This window comes from Dioscorea cayenensis, chromosome 15, assembly GCF_009730915.1.
Source record: "Dioscorea cayenensis subsp. rotundata cultivar TDr96_F1 chromosome 15, TDr96_F1_v2_PseudoChromosome.rev07_lg8_w22 25.fasta, whole genome shotgun sequence".
NCBI classification, from domain to species: Eukaryota; Viridiplantae; Streptophyta; class Magnoliopsida; order Dioscoreales; family Dioscoreaceae; genus Dioscorea; species Dioscorea cayenensis.
In genome coordinates this window covers 810856-831771 of record NC_052485.1, presented here as the reverse complement: position 1 = coordinate 831771, position 20916 = coordinate 810856, and the positions used below count along the sequence as shown (strand labels likewise).

The 20916-nt window shown below is 38.5% G+C and overlaps 5 protein-coding genes across 5 annotated transcripts; 1 reads left to right on the top strand and 4 right to left on the bottom strand.

Annotated features, from left to right (window-relative positions):
* The first annotated feature begins 1649 nt into the window (after positions 1-1649).
* LOC120276966 lies at positions 1650-3240 on the top strand. Its single transcript, XM_039283707.1, has 2 exons — positions 1650-2344; positions 2680-3240. The coding sequence occupies exons 1-2, from the start codon at positions 1816-1818 to the stop codon at positions 3051-3053; spliced, it is 903 nt and encodes a 300-aa protein (XP_039139641.1). The 5' UTR covers positions 1650-1815; the 3' UTR covers positions 3054-3240.
* Positions 3241-3406: 166 nt separating this feature from the next.
* LOC120277981 (QWRF motif-containing protein 3-like) lies at positions 3407-6169 on the bottom strand. Its single transcript, XM_039284855.1, has 7 exons — positions 6100-6169; positions 4581-5862; positions 4331-4450; positions 4097-4213; positions 3873-3962; positions 3674-3781; positions 3407-3589 (listed from the first exon to the last, which is right to left on the bottom strand). Exons 2-7 carry the CDS (start codon positions 5568-5570, stop codon positions 3491-3493), a joined length of 1524 nt encoding a protein of 507 aa, XP_039140789.1. The 5' UTR covers positions 5571-5862; positions 6100-6169; the 3' UTR covers positions 3407-3490.
* Positions 6170-6658: 489 nt separating this feature from the next.
* Positions 6659-11523, bottom strand: LOC120277877 (sphingosine kinase 1-like). Its single transcript, XM_039284724.1, has 10 exons — positions 11072-11523; positions 10053-10175; positions 9829-9929; positions 9568-9640; positions 8887-8973; positions 8687-8764; positions 8425-8495; positions 7791-8081; positions 7515-7637; positions 6659-7153 (listed from the first exon to the last, which is right to left on the bottom strand). Exons 1-10 carry the CDS (start codon positions 11397-11399, stop codon positions 6956-6958), a joined length of 1473 nt encoding a protein of 490 aa, XP_039140658.1. The 5' UTR covers positions 11400-11523; the 3' UTR covers positions 6659-6955.
* Positions 11524-12618: 1095 nt separating this feature from the next.
* On the bottom strand, positions 12619-16781 carry LOC120277457 (sphingosine kinase 1-like). The gene is made up of 11 exons (XM_039284310.1): positions 16376-16781; positions 15845-15967; positions 15546-15646; positions 15310-15382; positions 14856-14942; positions 14700-14777; positions 14463-14533; positions 13840-14124; positions 13609-13731; positions 13254-13447; positions 12619-12692 (listed from the first exon to the last, which is right to left on the bottom strand). Exons 1-11 carry the CDS (start codon positions 16707-16709, stop codon positions 12665-12667), a joined length of 1497 nt encoding a protein of 498 aa, XP_039140244.1. The 5' UTR covers positions 16710-16781; the 3' UTR covers positions 12619-12664.
* A 213-nt stretch (positions 16782-16994) lies between these two features.
* On the bottom strand, positions 16995-18690 carry LOC120277459. Its single transcript, XM_039284316.1, has 3 exons — positions 18519-18690; positions 18391-18445; positions 16995-17453 (listed from the first exon to the last, which is right to left on the bottom strand). Exons 1-3 carry the CDS (start codon positions 18604-18606, stop codon positions 17294-17296), a joined length of 303 nt encoding a protein of 100 aa, XP_039140250.1. The 5' UTR covers positions 18607-18690; the 3' UTR covers positions 16995-17293.
* Positions 18691-20916: the final 2226 nt, after the last annotated feature.

The window sequence follows — 20916 nt, the reverse complement described above, 5'->3', positions numbered from 1 at the left end:
CTGTCCTTCTATTTGATTACTGCTGAGAGTGAAAGAAAAAAAAAACCAAGCAAGCTGTAGTCCTTTTGAGAGGGTTAGGATTGAAGGTGATTGCATGATTTGAAAGGGTTTGATTTCTTGGCCACCAATTCAACCAGTGATTAACATGACACACATTCAAATTGCAATGTTGCCTGACAAATGATAAGTTGCCACGAGGGTAAGCATGTCCTACTTTTTCCTGGGTGGTCGGTTCTGCAGTTTTTTGGCTGTATGCATGTTGCATTTGTAACCGGTGAAACACAAAGAGCCGTGTTCTGTGTGGTAGCTAGGCCCTCCTAAAATGACCACCAAAAGTTTATCTGATTTCATTTCAGACACGGCCATACCTTAGAGATTTTGACTAATCTATCTTAAGTTGTGCATCAATTGAATTGCAATTCCATGGTTTAAGAGTGATCAAGATGAGAAATTTTCCACATTTTGCAATTTTTTTTCTTTACTTAATAGTTGTACATCTGAGTGAAGGTTTTGAATTCTACATGTGGTTTGTTCAATTTTTTTTATATAAAAACTGTACTTTGAGTGGCCAATTTTGTCTGCTATCTTATCTGAGGCTGCGGTTAACGATGTTAAAAAGAGCCAATATAAGAGGAACACTTGGCGATTTACTATAGATGTCATCAGTTGGAGGCTTGGAGCATATTTCTTCGTTATATTGTAATTCAGTTATAAAGTAATTAAATAATAAGATATCAGAGATGCCTTGTTTGATTTGTTTCTGGTACTACTCTTTTAATTTGTTCGGCTTCTTGGAACTTGGAACTTGGAACTTGCAAGCGAGTTGAATGAATCGAAAAATTAGAGAAGAGTCTGATGCAGTGACTCGTTTTCCTCCTATCGGTGATCATCGGTCAATGATGATCATCATTAATGATATGTGAAGCGACTTTACTTTGTGGAAATGATGTTGCTAGTCTGATTTGATGTTTTACAGCGTACCGAAAGCAACTTTTAACTAGGTTTATTGGTTAGGTCGGTAAGGAGTAGTTCTGACTTCTGAGAACAACCTAATGTGAAACATCTTGACTGTGACCCTTTTGTTGCATTCATAGCACACTGGAGCAGTTTCTGTCTGCATTGGTAAGTCACTTGCATACAATATCATTCTAGCTTGTGCTTCTCTTTTATCGATGCTATTATTATAATAACTAATAAGTGAGAATCTAGCGGGCATGCATGGGCCATCCCTAGCTCATCATCAATCATCAAACTAGTTATGGAGGAAAGGACATACAGAAACAAAAGAAAGGAGCTGGTTTTGATTGAAATTGGGCGTAAGCCGTTCGATCAATTGGTTTTATCTAATCCCGGCTTGTGAGATGCTAGCATGTTGATTATCAAAGAGATGTTTCAAATAAGAAAGTTCATTAGAAGTGGATACTAATAACATATAATTAAAAAAAAAAGAAAAAAACTACTAGTATAATGACGGGTTTGCTCCTTGTTCAATCATAAGAGGACCATTGTTTTTAAAATAAATAAATAAACTATTTTAATTAAAGAAAAACACAACACACAGTTTCCCTCAGCACTTCGCGATTTTATTTTAAGTTTTTTTCCCCTAAAACCACTACTAAATCAAACTATTGACTTATTCAATCAAACTATTGACATCCTTGGGCTCATATGCGATCATCTCTTGGCACTTTTCCTTATAAATATATATATATATATATATATTGATGCAGCAATCACTGCCTTATAAATATCTCTCCAATCATTTGAAAAAGCTTCAGCGATTTCTGAGAAAGAGAGAGAGAGAGAGAGAGAGAGATGGGAGCTGCTATGGAGATGAGAATGGCCCTTGTTTGGGCTATTGTGGCATTAACGGCGGTGATGTTCTGGCTTTCAGGGTTGGGAATTCTAAGTTTCCTATCCTCTGAGGTCCCCAGAATGTATGGGTCGTTGCTGTCGTGGCTCGTGCCGCCTTATCTCTACATCATCATCAATGGCATCATCCTCTCAATCGCCGCTTCCTCGAGGTTTCACAAGGTGGCCGCCGAGGATGTTGATCTGGCGCCGATGATACCAACAACGGAGTTAACTACGCCGGCGGAATTCGTAGTCGAGAGCGTTAATGCCGAGGAGTCTCAGGGAGTGGGCGTTTATTATAAGGTGGCTGTTGGAGATGAGGTGATTATAGAAGAAGGTCATGAGGAAAAGGAGTTTGTCTTGAGGCCGAGAGAAGAAGAATCCGGCGGCGGCGGTGATATACTGACGGGGTATTCGCTTGCTGAGGAGAAACCACTGGTTTCATCCCGCTTCGGGAATCATCGCAAGACAGTGAAAGCAACTCCTGATGGTACGTCGACCATATTATTCTAAAACATTATATATATATACACAGCATATATAATTCGGCCCATGCATGTTCTCCCACCGGGGCAGGCCGGCCGGCCGATGGACGTGCAGCGGGCCGAAATGGTTACGTCACGTATCTCACTACGGTGACCAAATTAAAAGGTCTGCACCTCAGTTTTGAGGTGGATAGGACCCGCGCTAGCTACTCTGTTTAATTTTCAACAAGTAACCAAAGAAAAAAAAACATTGAATTTATCAAATTAATGGTTGAGATTCCATACTGCTATACTAAATTAAGTGAGAATAAAATGATTTTTTTTTTGGATCTTGAAACAGGCAAGGCTTTGGGAGTGGTTCCTCGATCTAAGAGGAACGAGACACTGGAGAGTACCTGGAGGACAATAACGGACGGTAGGCCGGTTCCATTGGCTCGCCATCTCAAGAAGCCTGACACGTGGGATGCCCTTCACGGCCCGGCGGCATCCCCAGTGAGGAAGACAGAGACATTTAGTGAACGGCGGCGACTAGCATCGCCTGGAGGGACATCCTCGTCGGAAGGAAGGATCCGCCGGGAGCCATCACTTGGTCAAGACGACCTCAACCGACGGGTGGAGGCCTTCATTAACAAGTTCAACGAGGAGATGCGGCTGCAGCGCGAGGAGTCATTGAAACAGTATCACGACATGCTCAACCGCGCAAGCCTGCACTGATTTCATTTCTCGTTTCTTTACTACTTTGCCTCCGTTGTCATGAGTGGACTCTGTATCCCAGAGGCCTGTGTTTATTATTATATATTTTTTTTAATTTTGATTTTTTAATTTTTTATTTTTAAAAAAATTCTTGGTTCTTTGTTTTGCCAAAGAAATTAAATATCCCTATATTGTATATCGTGTTTAATTGAGATATGCTCCTGCCATGTATGTCTTCTAGTACTGCATGCGTGGATTTATTTGATTTTGTAACTAGAAGTACTTGAAGTTCTGCTAAGGTTGATTTTAGCACGACTAGTGAAATTAATAAGTAATTCTAGTAAATAAATTAAAAATAACGCATAACTCATCACAATACTTTTTCAAAACAGTACACTCAAAAATGGAAATTTTTCTCAATGCCACTGACCAATACAGGAAGATGGAATATTATTCTCCTATGCAGTTGCTATAGCATTCCTAGCTGGGAGGACATGCTCTGTTGATAGCCCAGAATTCAATTGGATTAGATGACATTTTAAGCTTTCTTCTTGAAGCTGCAAGACATGGGCAAATATAAATGATTGGTCTTCAGAAAAATTTAGCCCAATTGAGAGATAGAAGCTTATAATTATCTCTACCTGTAAAGAAAAGATCAAACCCAGCAGTTCAGAGGCCTCTTCCAAAAGAGATTTCTCTTCGGTGGTCACCTGTGCAAGTTCTGAGAGCAATGGGACCATCTCCAGGTTCTGTTAGTTAAATCACAGTAGTGTTTCAAGAATTTAATTTTACACCAGATCAGTTTCTTATTAGCAGATTGAAAGCTTCACCCGTACATACCATAGGACTGAATATCCCCACCGTTGTCTTGATTGTTGAAGTCAAGTCATTCGCCTGTCGAAAAGCTGCGGATATATGCTGTGGGTCTGCCTGGTAAATCAACATGAAGGGACACATCATGCATATATATATATATATATATATATAAGATTACCAATAAATATATAACACATAAGCAAGCAGTCCCAGCAAGATTAATTAGAGTACTTGCAACAATGTGGTACCTTGGCTCCTTCTACTATAGGTAACCTACTGACCACTGATTGTAAGCTGTCCCTGGTGGTGGACAGTGCCGCGACATATTGTCTCTCGGTATCATTCCATCTGTCCAGTAACTTAACCTGCCAAATTAACATGTCAATTGTGATTGTTTCATGTGATATATATCCCTCATGCACGTCAAGTGAATAATTATATATGAACATATATATCTATATATATGTAGATATATAGCTTACCTGACACGAAAGCATGGTGTTAATCTTGAGAAGCAGCTTCTCCTTCTGAAGCTGCAATTGTTTTTGCGCCACTGAAACCTGGAGCTTAGCCAGACCTGCCCACGCACAAGTCATAACAGTCTGCACCCACATCACGATCGAGCAGTTAGTTAGTTATAGGCGAATATTTGCAGTTCGTTGTTAGCGGCGGGATGCAATCGCAAAAAAAAAAAAAATTAAAATTTGAAATACTGTTGTACGTGGCACGTGCCTGAGCGGTGTCAGCCTTGGTGCGGCTGGAAGCGTCAGATCTGGCGTTCGCAAATCTCCACTGCATCAGACGGTTGTAGACTATCTTAAACTGATGTCCGGCTTCCCCAGCAGCCATCTTCGGCGATCCATTCCCGAAAGAAGACGAGGGTGTCAGCGTCGGCGAACCAGACTTTTTCCTGAAGAGATCCAGGCCCAGGCTCAGAATGTTCCCAACGCCTCCCCCTCCTCCTTTTCCCCTCCCGGGACTAGGTGGACGGAGGTTTGAGAACGACCGGAGCCCTGCTGCAGCGGGTCTTGCACTGCCGTCCACTAGCGGAGGAGAACTGGCCCGCCTTCCTGGTGACAAAGCCCAGGCGGAACCTGAACTCGTTCGACGAGGAGCCGGCTTCATTGTGGGGTTCATCTCCACGGATTTTGATTCATGGTTTTTGTCCTCGTTCTGGTGATCGTTGCGTTTGGAGCGGGGAGCGCGTCGGTTTGGGATCTTGTTTGAGCTAACGTTGTCGCTGCGGTCGGACTCGAAGGAGGGGATGTCCAGGAGGAAAGTCGCTCTTGCGGCGGCTGGAGGCCAGGGCGTTCTCGTCCACAGAGATGCGAGCCGCAGAGGGAGGGGAATCGAGCTTAGACGACCGGGGAAAGAGGAGCTTGTTACTGATGTAGCGCATGGAGCCACCCAAGGGCCGATGGTTCTCCTTGATATTTTTCTTCTTAATCTTGCGGCGGTCATCCATGCAATCATCATGTTCTCCCTGATCAGCAGCTCTGTTGCTCTGATCTTCTTCAACATCCAAGCTTCGGAACTCGGAACAGCTACGCTGGCGAGAGATGGAAACGGGGGGCTCGGGAGCAGTGGGGGATGGGGAAGATCGACGATGGGCGAGGTCAATGAGACGATCATTGCCGAGGTGGTCAGCGAGAGTGCCAGAGCGGCGGCGGATAGAGGATGAGGAGGGCCAAAGGCCGCGGGTGGGTGCGTTGGGGTGGTCATCGGACGACGAAGGAGGGCGGGGTTTCCGAGAGTTGGTGGCGTCAATGGGGAGGGATTTACGGCGGAGAGGAGATTGTGTGCGGGAGGAGTACTCCAGAGGGAGGGATTCCCGAGATCCGGTGTGACGGTGTTTTTCCATGCTTGCTGCTGCCCGGTGGGGTGGGGTGGGGATATGGTTTCTCAGGACAGAGAGAGGATCAGATCATCTCGATGAGGACGAGGGACGACAAATTAATTAAGCTTCTTCTTCTTCGACTTGGCGGGAGAATCAGTTAGTTCGTTGCTGCCGGCCCTGAATTTTTTATTTTTCAATAATTAAAAAAAAATGGATAATCCACGTAGCTAACATGCAGGTGAATAAATTTATATATAAATATGTAAATGTATATGACAGTGGAAAACTCCACTTGTATTTGGATTAAATACAGTATATATTAAAAAAAAAAAGGAAAGTAATAAATAAATGAAACAATCGAGTGCATGTATCTCTAGAAAGTTAATAAATGAGACAAGAAGGTAATAAATACACCTTCGAGGGGCTTTGAATATCATGTTGCAGCTTTTTCGTTCTGGTTTTTTCCTTCGCCGGCGTAACACAAGTGCCGCCCTGCGAGAATGAAATTTATTTATTTATTTATTTATTTATAGTGTAAAGACCAGGTTTATAGTCGCATCCCTTGTTTTGTATTCACTAACAAGTTTTCCTCATGAGGTTTAATATAACTCTACCGATCGAATCAAATCAAATCAAATCAAATGGCTAAACCAGTACAAGTCGTCACAGTAAAAGATTGAGAGCACACTAATTTATGTTTGTTTGTTATTATGCTGAACTGATCCTGTGATTCCCCCCAGACAGTTCGTTGCCAATTGGAAATATCCAAACAATGCACGCTTCACATCAAGCTTAGAGCATGCACAATGGATTTTCGCCGGCCCAATCTCAATGTCTTTAGACTTCGACCGCAATACGTGATACTTAAAGACCAGCCAACAACAGTACCTCACCCATTAAGTAAAATTCAACCAGCCATTTCTCACTTTTGGACGCAATAAGCAACGAAAAAAAAAAAGTAAAAATGACAACATAGTGAAAGATCCAGGTGATTAAGTCAATTTCCTGCTTTAGGATAAAAAGAACTACAACTTCTAATGGAAAGGCGAAGAGAAAAAGAAAACCCAAGTGGTGACCTGCAAGACTTCAACATACGACCTTTACATGTTATTACTGAGCTGAGACTAATAACTCATAAGCCGGTCTTCAACGGCACTGCTCGGATGGAAGTGCGTTTGCAAATAGACCCTTCCATCCCGCATTGCAATGCATGATGAAAACACGGTAGTATGTACTTGATAAATCTGGGTACAGAGTATACAGCCAGAGATCATCTAGGAGAATATATGGTGGCCAAACCCTTGTCCACTGTCATATGAATGGGAGGGCCATAGGCCATCAAGTCATCTTGTTGATCGCACTCATATGTCCCTTCTCCCCTGGCAATAACCTCACCATCTGAATCTATTATACCTCCCCTTGCCGGATTCCCTACACGCTGACCAGGTTCTAGCCGAAACGCCTTCACCTGCAATTTTGTAATGGAAAAGAATTTTATTATTTACAGATGTAAAGTTTCAAGTGTTGTAAAAGAAAACAAAGAGTGCACTCAGAATCTTGTAAAGCCCAACATAAGTGACTTAGTCAAGTTCTGAAGGTAAAAAGTTTCAAAGTGCAAGATTAAGATCAAAGCTATGGAAAGTACTGGAAATAAATCTACTTTTGAATTTTAATCAACCACTAGAACCCCATCTGATAAAGCTCAAAATAAAAGAGACAAGCAACAAAATAAGAAACAGAAGCCATCTAGAGCCATTTGAATCATAATATTCTCTTTAAAAAAAAGGTATCAACTTTCAAGTCAAATCAGCAAGATCGTGAAAATATACCTTGAGATACATAACATAAGGAGACTTCACATGGCTACCATCTTTCATCTTCAACAGAATTGACATAAATGCTGACTTTGGACAATCCTTGATTATGATCACGTCTAAGTAACCATCTGAAAACTGTAATATCAAGTCACAAAACTTGGATCGGTTAAAAAGAGCATTGTGAAAAAGTAACAGCCATTAAATAAAACAACAAAGAACATGCAGAAACATGCCATGTTTCTAGAAGTTACAACAGAGGTAGGATGATGAACTAACAAATGGCATTACCTTTGCTTCAGGTGCAGGCATCATATCTTCACAGGGCCAAGGCACATTATTGAGCCAAACCAAAATAAAAGGACCACCAATTGACCTCCACTCAACGTCCTCCAAAGAAATTTTAGGACCTTCATAACCACATTGCAGATATCTACCATCATTCCCACAGATTTGTTCAAGGATTCCATCCTTGCAGGATTCACTTCGTTTTACAAGTTCCCCATAAACTTGATATCCAGGAGCAGGTACAAATTCAACATGCCCATGGTATTTTCTCAAGCTCATCACACGCAAAAAACACTGGAAAGAACAAAAACTTTAACAATAAGCAAATGTAGACAGGTGAAGAAAGGGCCCTAGAATTTAACAATTTACATAATACAAATTAAACTATAAATTTTAAGAGTATCAATGTCCTCATTCACAGAAGATTCTAGTTCAGGGAAATAAAACACGAGTTCATTTGAGAGAAATGTTTATAACTAATAGAATAGTAAAAAGGTGATGAGTTTCATCATAAGAAACAAAAAGCATTTGATTGACATTGTAATGTTTCGAAGATTAGTACATAAAATGTTCTAGGGTTAAATGGTAATGCACTGCATAATGGTAATTGAATCACAAGAGAATATGGTAAACATACATAAAAGTCCAGGCGAGCACTGCCCATCCACCTATACTTCTCTGATTCAATATCAACATCTGCCACAAAACCTGCAGAATCATCATGAGCTTTCACTTTTAGACCAACATACCGAAACTATTTGCAGTAAAAAGTTGAACATATACTGGACAAAACTTCCAATTAGAAGCATCGCCCAAGAAACAATAAAAGATTCAAGACAGCAGAAACATGAACCATAACTACTTATATCCAATGATAAGGCATCAGATATTTTGCATACCCCAAGTAAGCATCAAGACACTAAAAAATTTTGCCTCCCCTTGCAAGACTGTTGTAACATCCAATGAGCGCTTGTGCCCTGTGTAGGTTGGGACACAATTCTGTCAAATGGCAATTTCATCTCAACAGCATCATAAGAAGTAGATTTTCAAGGCACCATCAACTAATGAAAAAAAATGAACAAATTAGTAAGTGCCTTACCCCTTATAATTGCAAATACAGTATTAGATATTGAGTAAACATCACCAACTGAATCCAGAAGTGATTTTGCCATGCCATTACCAGTACCTGGGCAAAAACGTTGACGTCAAAACAGAATTGATTTTGCCATGCCATTACCCATATAAATTTGATTATTTCAAAGAGTAAATAAAGCACATGCCAATCAAGAAAGAGAAACATATGAAACACCAAAATGCTGAAAACTAAAAGACTGTATTTCCGTAGCTAGGAGCTAGAACTATGTGTCCACACAGAAATAAATGAATGGCAGCCATTACTAGGCCAGACATGAATGAGGATTAAGACCCAGAAATGACAAAAAAAAAGACTGGATGCTCGGTTTGACTGTTCTGGTATCTTCTAATGATATATTTTACTATATCATAAAACTTCACTATAAACAAGCCTAAAAAACTTCATTATAAAGGAAAAGCTACGTTTTATTCCATCTGGTTTGTTCACAGATTTAATTTAACTAAGTCAAAGGCAACACAACTAATAGTTCTAAGAATCAATAAGGTAAAGGTATTGGAAATTAATCTTTCTAGAAATGATTCACAGGCATAACTTACCAGGATTTAGGTCATAATTGCGCTTGGATATCAAAATAGGGTTACGAGTAACTTTGAAAGCAATGACATACAAGGAGAACTTACAAACCTGCTGGAATTATGCCCAGAGGAACTTTGATTGCAGTATCCCAATCATCTCTTTGGAGCAACCCATTAACTACCTAATAGCACATATTTGATAATTGTTACAAGATGAACATCAAAATTTAAAGAAAGCATACTTTATATGGATTTTATAAATCAAACAGCATCCAATTTCAATGTCTACTACATATCATGAAAAGAAATCATAAGAAGCAAAGATAATTTCAACTCCCAAGCACTAAAATATCAAGATGGATTGACTAACCTCAACAAGGACCCCGTCTCCACTTACACATACAATCCCGTCATACTTTAGAAGCTCCAATTTGTGTGCAATTTCTTGAGCATGAAGTTGGTAGTTTGTTTCTAAAACAGAATTACATTTTAAGAAGTTATTTAGAGTTTATGATTTATTCTTGCTGCCGAGAGCACAGAGTCAACAAGAAAAACTAAGGAGGGCAAGTGGAGTTGCCACCAAAACCCACCAACCTTGCAATGTGTACAGGATATCAGAAGCTTCAAGTAAGGGTCTAACTTCATTGTGGAATATTTTACGGGCACATTTCTTTCCCCCGTATGGGTTCAATAGAATATACAACCTCCTAGGGCGACCTGCAATGCAATGCATGAAGAGTTAGTTTAGAGCCAAAAGCCATAGAAGAGAAAATAAGAAATATGTGGATTTCATTGCAAGTGGCAAGCAACGAGTCAGAAAACATTAAATAAAATAATATTCTAGCCAGGAAAAGAAGGGAAGATATTAATGCAAGAAGACCATTCAATTTTGAGAAGAGAATTCAATAAACAGAAGATTAGAACAATAATCAATGAAGAGCCTTATCATTGTAAGCTAAGCCTTAGACAAGTCTTGCTCAAAGAAGGGAAATTTAGGCAGCAGAGGAGCAAAATAAGTCAATATTGGGGAGCAATATATGAAATTTCAGTATAGATTCAATAAACAAAATTCTTCAAGATGTTTAGCAGTTTTAATACAACTCTAAGTAGCTAGCTAAAAAACCAGACTGGCCAACGATATGATAGGAGCAAACAGAATAAAAGTTTAAAATATTAGAAATTTGGAATAGCTAATTGAACAGATCCCAGCCCTCAGGGAGAGGTTTGACGAAAGGGGAGAAGACTAGTCTCCACTGACAAACAAGGGCCACATGAAAAAAGAAAACTATGAGAAAAATACATCAAATAAGTATTTAAATAGCAGTCAAAAACTAATTATGGACATTATTTTTAAATATTATCACGTTAGTCAATTATGAGACGCAACTAGAGATCACATTATGAGGATTAGGATTTACATAAGGAACAGAGAATATCAAAATCCAATACCAGAGTTCCAGCATAATCCTCATGGAAAAATGCCATTCTGGAAACCACTCATATTATGATCAGTATGGATGCAATAAAAGAAAAGTGAAGAAAAATCAAAAAAAGATCCAAATTGTTCTTTTTCACTTTGAGAAAGAAAATGCAACTGCAAGAAAAACGCCTACCAAATGAATTGATGAGATTCCGTAGCTTCTCACTCCAAGTCACAGCGCACTCCTCGGTCGGCATCTCCAGCACAAAATCCCTTCTCGCACGCTTCCCATTGCTCTTGCCACAAGATGATCCTTTTGTTTCCCCTACAAACGCCTTAATCGTAATCCTAGTTCCCTGAGTCTCGAATCCAAGCACCTCCGACTCTACTTCCAGGAACCGCTTCTCTCCGCTCAGCCATCGGAGCTTGCCAACGCCCACATCGAGGCTCGCCTTAGTAAGGGCGCCGTCAATCCGGATCAACTCCGTCAAAGTGATTTCTGAACCATTTTCGTACCCCATGTATGTGTGTGCGAGCGAGGGAGCGAGAGCGAGAGCGAGAGATAAAGAGAGAGAGAGAACACCGCCGGAGATTCGGCGATGAAATGTTAAAGATGGTGCGATGCTGTGAGACTCCAGAGTTTGGCGTTATATAGAGAGATAGAATTGATAGAAAGAGATAGGAAAGAATTAGAGACTGATAATGGACCCCAAAAAAAGGAACCCGAGACTGACGTGGTGTTTTGGAGGGATATGAATGGCTGAAATGTCAGTGCATGTGCCGTATACTTCTTTTAAAGTTTTCACACGTGATGTGTGCCTCTCACGTGTTACTACCCCATTATTATTAGATTAAAGCGTTAACTTTATTAGTGCTCTCCTCTCTTTTTATTGTTGTCTTGTCTTCCCTTCGAGGAGGGAAGACTAGTGTTCCACGTTAATCAAATCAGTAACAAATTCTTGTGTGAGCCCATATGTCCACAGCTCATGCCTCAACTGTCATTTTTAATAATCATCAAGTAATTTTTAATGTGGAAAGAAAGATATTTTCCAAATATTGGAGTAATAATTATTAATTTGTCAATGCATTTGTGGTGGTGGACATAGCGGTGCATTTGGCATGATCACTGATTGATTGGAGATTTGTGTTTTAAATAATGGTGAGATTGGGGTGCGGTGGTTGAAGCATGATCCATCTGAGTCTTCTTTAAAGTTTAAACTACACAAGTACTATCCATTGTCGTGCAAGCGTCCTTGCCAAATATTTTCCTTGTTACTAGTTCGATCTAAAGTTTTGAAAGACAAAAAGAAAATTATACAACCCCACTTGCATCCCATTGTTCCAACTATGGGACCAACTGATCACTAAATAATCAAATGATACAAGGACCATGCATTGCACAGCCAACAAATCACAGAACAGGGTCCGACTAATTGGAGTAATCATAAATGGAAATTTAATATGGTCCCCAAAAGAATTTGTTTAACTTCTTTTGCACACAACGAGTGTAAGTAAAGCAACCACCAGGTTCTTGGTAGATTTGAGGTCGCTATTTGAGGCTGGAGATAAATGAAAGTCAATGGAACAAGTAACCAGCAGCATGGAGCAGCTAAAATTAGAAGTTTGATTAAAGAAAGATATCCCTATTAATTTACTAATTTATTGAAAAAAAAAAATTGGATTGATTAAAGAAATGTCAAAGTGCCGGGATTGTCAAGTTTAGTACATCATTATGAAAAGGTTGCTTTCTCCCTTGGATTTCTGTAGTTCCATCAGCAAATCTACCTCAAAGACTCTCAAAACCACAAACATCCCTGTCGTTCAGAAACCCAAGTAATGATCAACTTTATCTTACCGGCATTAAACAACTCATAATTTTTTTTTAAAAAAAAAACATGATTTCTTAGAGTTCTAGAAGCAAAGACGCATACACATTGTATAATACTGTATTAATGTCAATAGGAAGATTCTAAATGACAGTTCATTAGTTTATTTATCCATGCGCACGGAAAGTTGAAAAGCAATTCCATTATGTCATTATCCGGAAAATGGATATCAATCAAGTGCAAACGGTGTAATTAATTGATATTTGTTTGGATAGTCCGTGTGGGATGGAGTTGCTAAACCGCCCTAGCATCTTTATACAATAGATAATGAATAACATCATCTTCAGAAGTGGTAGAATCAGAGAGATTAGCATGACAGGGACATCCTTCCATTTAAAATACCATGTATAATTTGTTTTCTTTATTGGCCAAAAAACAATTCACACAATAAGAAAGTAAACCAAAGAGATCATATTTTAAAAGCAAAAATAGATTCCGCTGTCTATGGGATGATATATATATATATATTTTTCACAAGAAATCAATCACCTTGGAGAAAATATGGTGGCTAAACCTTTGTCCACTGTCACCTGAATGGGAGGGCCATAAGCCATCAGGGAGTCTTGCTGGTGACAAGAACAAGCATCTTCTCCCCTTGCAATGATTTCTCCATCACAGTCTACTATACCTCCTTTCTTTGGATTCCCCACACACTGTCCTGGCTCTAGTCTCAATGCTTTCACCTGTGAGATTCACAGAAGGCAAGAAACTCAACCAAGCAAGAAGATACTATGATTGAGTAAGTTCCAAATTCCTACTAACTATTTCTCAGCCTTTGTTAATGGCTTTGAACATGAAATTGAAAAATCTGCTTGGCAAGGAATTATTTGCAGAAGGAACATACCTTGAGATGCATAACATAGTCTGACTTGACATGGTCACCTTCATCCATTTTCAGTAGCATCATCAGAAGGGCTGTTTTCGGGCAGTCCCTGATTATAGTCATGTCCAAGTAGCCATCCGAGAACTGCATCATTATCATCAATGGAACACAAAAATGGTTAGCAAGTTAGAACCTAGAAAGAATCAAGACTGATTTGTCATGTTATGAAAAACAGCTCCAAAAATAGGATACCTTAGCTTCAGGTGCTAACAAGACATCCTCGACAGGCCAAGGCACATTATTCAAACAAACTAAAACAAAAGGACCATTAATTGATCTCCATTCCATTCCCTGCAGAGAAGTCTGAGGACCGTGGTAATGCTGAACTCTAGAACCACCCCTGCTTTCTTGCATGTGTGGATTATCCTTGCTAATTTCATCCTGGCACAGGGGCTCCCCATATAACTCATAACCAGGAGCAGGCACGAATTTTACACACCCATGATACTTTCTCAAGTTCATCACACGCAATAAACTCTGGGAGGAACAAGGAAATAAGAAATAACATGGAAAACCAGTCATGCATAATCGCATTCTAGATGAAGCAAAATGTAATGTGGCCTGGTCTCAAATATTAGGTACAAGATGAAGAGTGATTTGCTCTAATTCAATGTTATAGTCTTAGATTACCATTAATCATAGAAAGGGTTAAGAATATTACAAGATGATCATGATGAATATGTTGTTTGGAAAAAGATAAACTCATAATAAGGTTGGAGCAGAATTGCAATTTCACATACTAATGCATTACAGTAAAGACCAAAGCAATTAACAACAAATAATGGCAAGAAACAGCTCAAATAAACTAAGCATACATAAAAGCCTATCCGAGCACTGCCCATCCACCTATACTTCTCTGACTCAATATCAACATCTGCCATGAAACCTGCAGGTATCATAAATTAGTCCAAAAACCAATCCAATCAACCAGCAAGAAAAAAGAAATGCAGATCAAGCATTAGAGTTTTAAGACAGTAACACAAGAGGAGTGGGAGCAAAAACTACTTTACTAGAAGCAATGGATAATGCCACATTATGCATATTTAATATACCCCAGGTAAGCATCAAGACACTGAAAAACTGTGCCTCTCCTTGCAAGATGGAAGCAACATCTAGCTTACGTGTATGACCTGCAAGGTTTGAAGGCAAAGGCAGTTAAGCTTTGCTTTATGTCAAGCAGGCATCAAACTTAGCAATTCATGGACTACCTCTAATAATGGAAAATGCAGCATTAGATATTGAGTACACTTGGCCAACTGAATCCAGAAGAGATTTTGCCATGCCATTGGACGTGCCTGCATTTAACTTGCAATTTTCTACCTCAAGCACAAAACAGTGGAAGCTATGCAAAAAAATCATGTAGAATACAATAGTCAGAAGATTTTAACAGTTTTCATGCAAGTGAAAGATTTACAAGCTCCATGGTTTGCAAGTGAGACTTGAAATTTTATCGTGTTTGCGATAAATTCATAAATATCTATGGGACTGACCAACAACATTCAGAATTTTTCGATAGAATTTTTTTTAAAAAAAAAAATCTGTTTCTTTTCTGGCCATACTTTAACACCAAATTCCAAAAAATAGTAATTACAAAATTTCATGTAATGAATACAAACTAACAAATCTGCTGGGATTATTTAAAAAAATAAAAATAAAACAAACCTGCTGGGACTATCCCTAGAGGCATTTTAATTGCAGTGTGCCAATCTTCTCTTTGAAGCAAACCATTAACTACCTAATGGAATAAATATAATATAATTAAGACATAAAAAAGGTAGATGGAAAAGACATTTCAACAAAGTGAAATAGCTTCATAATCTTGCGATATGAACCAAACAATACTCATTACCAACATGTCACGCAAGATTTTATTGAAGATGACCGACTGACTGACTCACCTCCGCAAGAATACCATCTCCACTGACACATACAATCCCATCGTATTGATCAAGGTTCATACTCTGAGCTATTTCTTGAGCATGTAGCCGGTGATTGGTTTCTGAAAGAAATCAAGAGCAAATAAAGATGGACCAGTTCAAGGTGACACTTCATTTTCAAAAAGGGGGAACATGTATATAAAACAACACCTAAAATAACAAACAGGACAAGTTCGGTGCCGAAGTTTATCCTTTTTATCGCACCAACAAAAAAAAAAATATTTGAAGTGGCAACAAAATTTATTGGTCAGCGCACCAACCTTGCACTGTGTAAAGGATTCCGGCAGCTTCCATTAATGGTCTGACTTCGTTTTGGAATATTTGTGGCGCCACCTTCTTCCCACCAAATGGGTTTACAATTATAAATAACCTCTTTGGTCTGCCTGTTTTGAGAAATCAAATGAACTCATTAGAGTTTTAAAAGATAATAAAAGAAAATTTACGATCTCATTTTAGCAAAACATTAATATTTACCAACTCTGTATGAACAAAATTCAAAAGTCTAAGCCTAATCAATTAGAAACTTTATAAAAAAAAACTCTGGAAAAAGAAACTAAACTCAAAAGGGAATATAATATAGCAAGGAGAAAGTTAGAAGAAAAAGCTTCTTGGGACAACAGTGTGTGAGCATCAATAGGCAATAAATATGTGGGGAAAAGAGTTTTTCTATGTCATGTACAAACAATATGTCAATCAAATAAGCCAAAAAAGAAATATCAGAAGAGGGAAAAATAAAAATGCTAGCTTTTGTTCAAAGGGAGAAAATTTTGTGGTAATTTGAGAGAGCCAACCAAGGGAATCGATGCAATCTTTGAGCCTCTCGGTCCAAATCATCGCGGAAGTCTCAGACGGCATCTCTAGCAGGAAATCCCTTCTCACTCTCCTGCCGGAGCTCGAAACAAAGCAGCACCTCTCGGGTGCATCCACAAAGGCCCTAATAGTAATAATCATCCCCTTCATCTCGATTCCTAGCATCTCCGACTCCACAAAGAGGCGCCTATCATCATCACCGCTCCGCCACCGCAGCTCGCCGGTGCCATGGTCCAAGACAGCCTCCACTGGATCCCCGTCCACTTGGATTCTCTCAGTCAGCGCTTGGGCTTGGGTTTGGGTTTTGCTTGCCATTGTTGCCGCGGCTGAGGTCGTGGTGGTAGTGTACTAGTGTTTGTTTTATTTCGTATGTGAACTAAAAATACTAATGGATCTCAGAATCAAAAGCTTCAAATATATTAATTAAATGCGAGTAGTCAATGTATGGAACCTTTTTCAGATTAAAAACACTATTAAATATATTATAAAAGTTTTATTGTTTCTCGTTTGGTATAAAAAAAGCTAATTAAAAACAAGATTCTTACTGAGCACTAAACTTTGATTTCATTAAAATTTATTACAGAAGAACTAGTAAAATAGTAAGAAGACAACTTAACTTTTTTTTCGTACACAACTACTATTCACAACTCCCAAAAATATGCTCTCAGCCGAGAATCGAACTCTCACCACTATGTGAAAGCTCTATCGATAACCCGTGTACCAATAGACCCGAAGGTCGTTGGCTGAAGACAACAAGACTTTGAAACAATAATAGCTAACAAAAGCTGGAAAACTCAGACTAAAAACGTATGATATTACATAACAGGCAAAGCAGTAAAAAAATATTTAATAGTGTTGCTGTGAATCATTCAAGATACATAAAGGGGCCAAAATATGTTCTACTCGTACAAAGTCTTTGCGGATTGAATTCTAGACATTTTATTTTTGCTCTTTAAGACTTTCTCTGCAGACTTTTCACTGTTGATGACAGCTCTAGCAATGGTTTTTTGTTTCTTCATGTTCTTTGCTCGCCTCAATGGGATTCCCTTCTTTATCTTTCTGATTCCAAAAAGTAGTAGAAGTCGCATTGATAAAACAGGATTAGTGATAAGAATGATTCACTGACCAACATAAACAAACACTGCCGAAAGAAAATTCTCTGGTATTAAATTTGTTTGGACAAATGTAGCACCAAAAATAAATAACAGTTTTTACAACAACAACAACGACAAACAAGTTGCAATTTAATCCAAGCGCTAGCATGGTTTTCATGGTCATATCATTAGAGTTATAACGCCAGAGAAAGATATATTATCAATTTCAAACCTTTCATAAGTCTGAAATCTATCATCCAGTAAGACACAAACAATTATATATGCTTTACTTCTCTATCTCAAATATGTATTTTATATAGTAAGGCCTCAAAATTATTTACCTCAACATGGCAATCAAACAATTTTATAACATGTAACAAATCTAGAGTCAGAGAGCCACTTAGAATTTAGAAGAAAGAACTAGGAAATTTCCTTAATAATAATTCCTTCAACTTTCACAAGTGAGCAAGCTTAGATGTCAGTTCCTTAATTCGGTTACTTATCATCCTGAGGACCAAGTTATCCATAGCAGCCCGACACTTAGGCAAGCAGGTTTCCTTTTCCTATTGTTTGAGAATAAGCAGAAGCAATAAATTCCAGTATATGCAGTAACATTCTTATGAATGATGAATCGATGATCAAGCAAAGATGGTGCTACACCGCTATCAATTAAAGGTAATTAAAAATGATTTAATACAACAGAACAGAGCTCACAGATGAGGAAAAAAAAAAACTCGCTCCTAGTGAAAATAAATTAAACTCTCATATCCAAAACTACTAAATCATGTCTAGGAGTTCGTTCCAACCTTAAATTAAGGCAACACAAGCTTACCGATATTTAATTGGGATATTGAAATAAATACACGAAATTGATAATGGCCAAAAAGCACAATAAAACTCACCCGATAGATGGCTTTAAAGCTGGATTGGAGGTAGCTGCCTCACATGTATCCATCGCTGCAAGTAATGAATAAATAAGAGGAAAATATAAACCAAAAAGACTATTGCATCTGTGGGGAGGAGAAAATACATTGAGGCATATCCACAGCCTTGTCAGAGGAGACCTCCATGGGCGCGCCATCACCCTTGTTCTTCTTCTTGCTCCTCTGCTTCGCCATGGCTCTGTGCTCTAGGGTTTAGGATTTCCTTCCTTCCTCCCAGTCACAACAAAGCTATAACCCGTTCTACATTGGCGACTTCAGGACTCTGTAATGGGCCTCGGCCCAATAAATATCAATGGTTTCAATTAAATCAGCCCGTTAATCTTGTATATGGGCTCAAACCTCACCTTTTCATCTAATCAATTGGATTAGTGATAGGCCCTTGGTTTGGATAATGGGTACCACTTGCTAATGATTTATGCCCTCATCTGATTTATCATCAGCCACGTTATTATATATACACACACACACACACACACACAAAAAACTGGTTCAGATGGATTGAATCAATCAATCAACCAAGCATGTGGCAGTAGTGTATGGGATGAAGCTCATCTATGGCTCCACTTTTAATACGACTGTCTGGCCCGGGTGCACGCGTACATGCAAACCTGGCCTGGCAGACACCATCGCCAAGAAAAAAAGGGTTCATAATTTTTAAGCCCTGCTTCCTCCTGGACACTCCTTCAATGATTGTACTCAAACTCTAACTTGTTCCCTTCTCTTCCTTTGAGAAGAAGCCTGCAACCATTATCATGTGTCATGTATCATGTATCATGTATCATGTATCCCTCCCCTCTCTCTTTCTCTCTGTTCTCTGCTCTTAATTCTTCCTGTTCTTTTTCCGTGGCTGACTTGTTCTACATGCATAGCATGGCCCCGGCCCTGGCTTTCATGTTATGAGCTGTTTATATGAGAGCATCATCACATACTTGATCACATTCTTTTAGTCTTTTATAATACCATCCTTACATGCATGCAGCTGCCCGGGAAACTCTGCTTTAGCTCTATTGGTCTAATGGTATATAGATAGAAAATTTTTCAACTTTTTAGAGTACGTGATTGCCTATCAAAACATGCGCCCAAGTATGATTGGATGAAACTATTGGTCTAACATTCAAGATGAAAAAGAGCTGAGCTTACAAATAAAAAACATGGATCAACTAGATTAAATAAACAGGCCAAGCGAAACAGTAATTTCTTTATTGATTTCAATTATAGAAAAAAAAAAAATGAGAGAGATTGAATTCGTCAGACCAACCACCCAGACATTATCTTCTTTGCACCTATAATGGAGAGGTAGTATGTATCCAAATTTGGTTAGATCCAACAACCGTTGCCATTTCTCATCATGTAGTTCTAGAATCTTGTTGTACTAAGAAAAATCAAAAATCTATTCATGTGATTAAAATTGATCACATAATGAAAATTCCACCAATTCATGTTCCTTGGACAAGAATTATATTGGAAAAGAAAACAGTATCTAATGAATCTTTTTCCCTATAAATGATATGGATTTATTCATTTCATGCATGATTTGCCTGAGTGTTCACTGAATAATTCAATACAATGACATTATTTGCCCTTCCATTCATCCCATCAGATTGATTCTATGTCAACCTAAATCTACACCTAAACACAGTCATTAAAACCGCAGATTACGGATCTTAATTGCCATACCTGCTATCATTCATTCAATTTTTTTTTTCTTAGACTAATTTGAAATTTTCAAATATCTATGTAAGTGGCATGACCACCACTTTCTTTTGGGAAAGTGAAGATCATATTATTATATGTAAACAGGGTCCACACAGTGTCCTGAATTCTAAAAGGTCTCTCTCCACTACAGAGATTCGAAATCAAATATTTAGATCTCTTTTTCAGGAACATCCATCCTCCTTCCGAACTATATTAATATATAATAACATATAATATATGGCTTGTAAACAAAGGCAAATTGACTCATTGAGTAATGTGTTTTTAAGAGGATGCCTCCCATCTACTCTACCAATCTAATCAGAATTAGTTTTTGTAAAATAATAATTAGAATATTGGGGTCACAAACCAAACTGTGGTGTGTTGAAGCTTTTAAGCCAGACATCTTTTGTCAGAAAAAGAGCAAAAGAAGATGAATGGCTCGTTTTTAAGTGAAAAAGACTCATCTCCCAGTTTCTGCAATTTCTAGATAAGATGCCAAAGTTATAAGTAAGCGTATAGATAGATGGATGAGTAGAAGACACGTTACTTTTTAGCAGGCTTCATGTGTATAATTCCTATGTTGACTTGGCTTTTGGTTTTGATGTCTCTCACGCTAATGATTAGGAAAAATAAATAGTATTACATTACACCCGAGTATTTAAAAAAATTTTAAAAGGAAAAGAAATACTGTTGTTAATTAGGATAATTTTATTGATTGACCACTACCCTTTGGTCATATTTCAATTTGAACACCAACATTCAAAATCATATCAAAGTGAAAGTACTAAC

What these genes read in the sequence shown, in the direction of transcription:
- LOC120276966 (XM_039283707.1), top strand. Translation starts at nt 1,816, where the DNA reads ATGGGAGCTGCTATGGAGATGAGAATGGCCCTTGTTTGGGCTATTGTG. An exon ending in AGTGAAAGCAACTCCTGATG is followed by an intron (nt 2,345 to 2,679) that starts GTACGTCGACCA and finishes ATCTTGAAACAG; the next exon opens with GCAAGGCTTTGGGAGTGGTT.
- LOC120277981 (XM_039284855.1), bottom strand. Translation starts at nt 5,570, where the DNA reads ATGACCACCCCAACGCACCCACCCGCGGCCTTTGGCCCTCCTCATCCT. An exon ending in CCAAGGCTGACACCGCTCAG is followed by an intron (nt 4,451 to 4,580) that starts GCACGTGCCACG and finishes ATGTGGGTGCAG; the next exon opens with ACTGTTATGACTTGTGCGTG. An exon ending in TGGGGATATTCAGTCCTATG is followed by an intron (nt 3,782 to 3,872) that starts GTATGTACGGGT and finishes TTTAACTAACAG; the next exon opens with AACCTGGAGATGGTCCCATT.
- LOC120277877 (XM_039284724.1), bottom strand. Translation starts at nt 11,399, where the DNA reads ATGGGGTACGAAAATGGTTCAGAAATCACTTTGACGGAGTTGATCCGG. An exon ending in TGTCTTGATGCTTACTTGGG is followed by an intron (nt 8,496 to 8,686) that starts GTATGCAAAATA and finishes ATGATTCTGCAG; the next exon opens with GTTTTGTGGCAGATGTTGAT. An exon ending in TGCCTGCACCTGAAGCAAAG is followed by an intron (nt 7,638 to 7,790) that starts GTAATGCCATTT and finishes TTGATATTACAG; the next exon opens with TTTTCAGATGGTTACTTAGA.
- LOC120277457 (XM_039284310.1), bottom strand. Translation starts at nt 16,709, where the DNA reads ATGGCAAGCAAAACCCAAACCCAAGCCCAAGCGCTGACTGAGAGAATC. An exon ending in TCTAGGGATAGTCCCAGCAG is followed by an intron (nt 14,943 to 15,309) that starts GTTTGTTTTATT and finishes AGTTAAATGCAG; the next exon opens with GCACGTCCAATGGCATGGCA. An exon ending in TGCATTTTCCATTATTAGAG is followed by an intron (nt 14,778 to 14,855) that starts GTAGTCCATGAA and finishes CAAACCTTGCAG; the next exon opens with GTCATACACGTAAGCTAGAT.
- LOC120277459 (XM_039284316.1), bottom strand. Translation starts at nt 18,606, where the DNA reads ATGGCGAAGCAGAGGAGCAAGAAGAAGAACAAGGGTGATGGCGCGCCC. An exon ending in GGCTGTGGATATGCCTCAAT is followed by an intron (nt 18,446 to 18,518) that starts GTATTTTCTCCT and finishes CATTACTTGCAG; the next exon opens with CGATGGATACATGTGAGGCA. An exon ending in GCTTTAAAGCCATCTATCGG is followed by an intron (nt 17,454 to 18,390) that starts GTGAGTTTTATT and finishes TTTTGGAATCAG; the next exon opens with AAAGATAAAGAAGGGAATCC.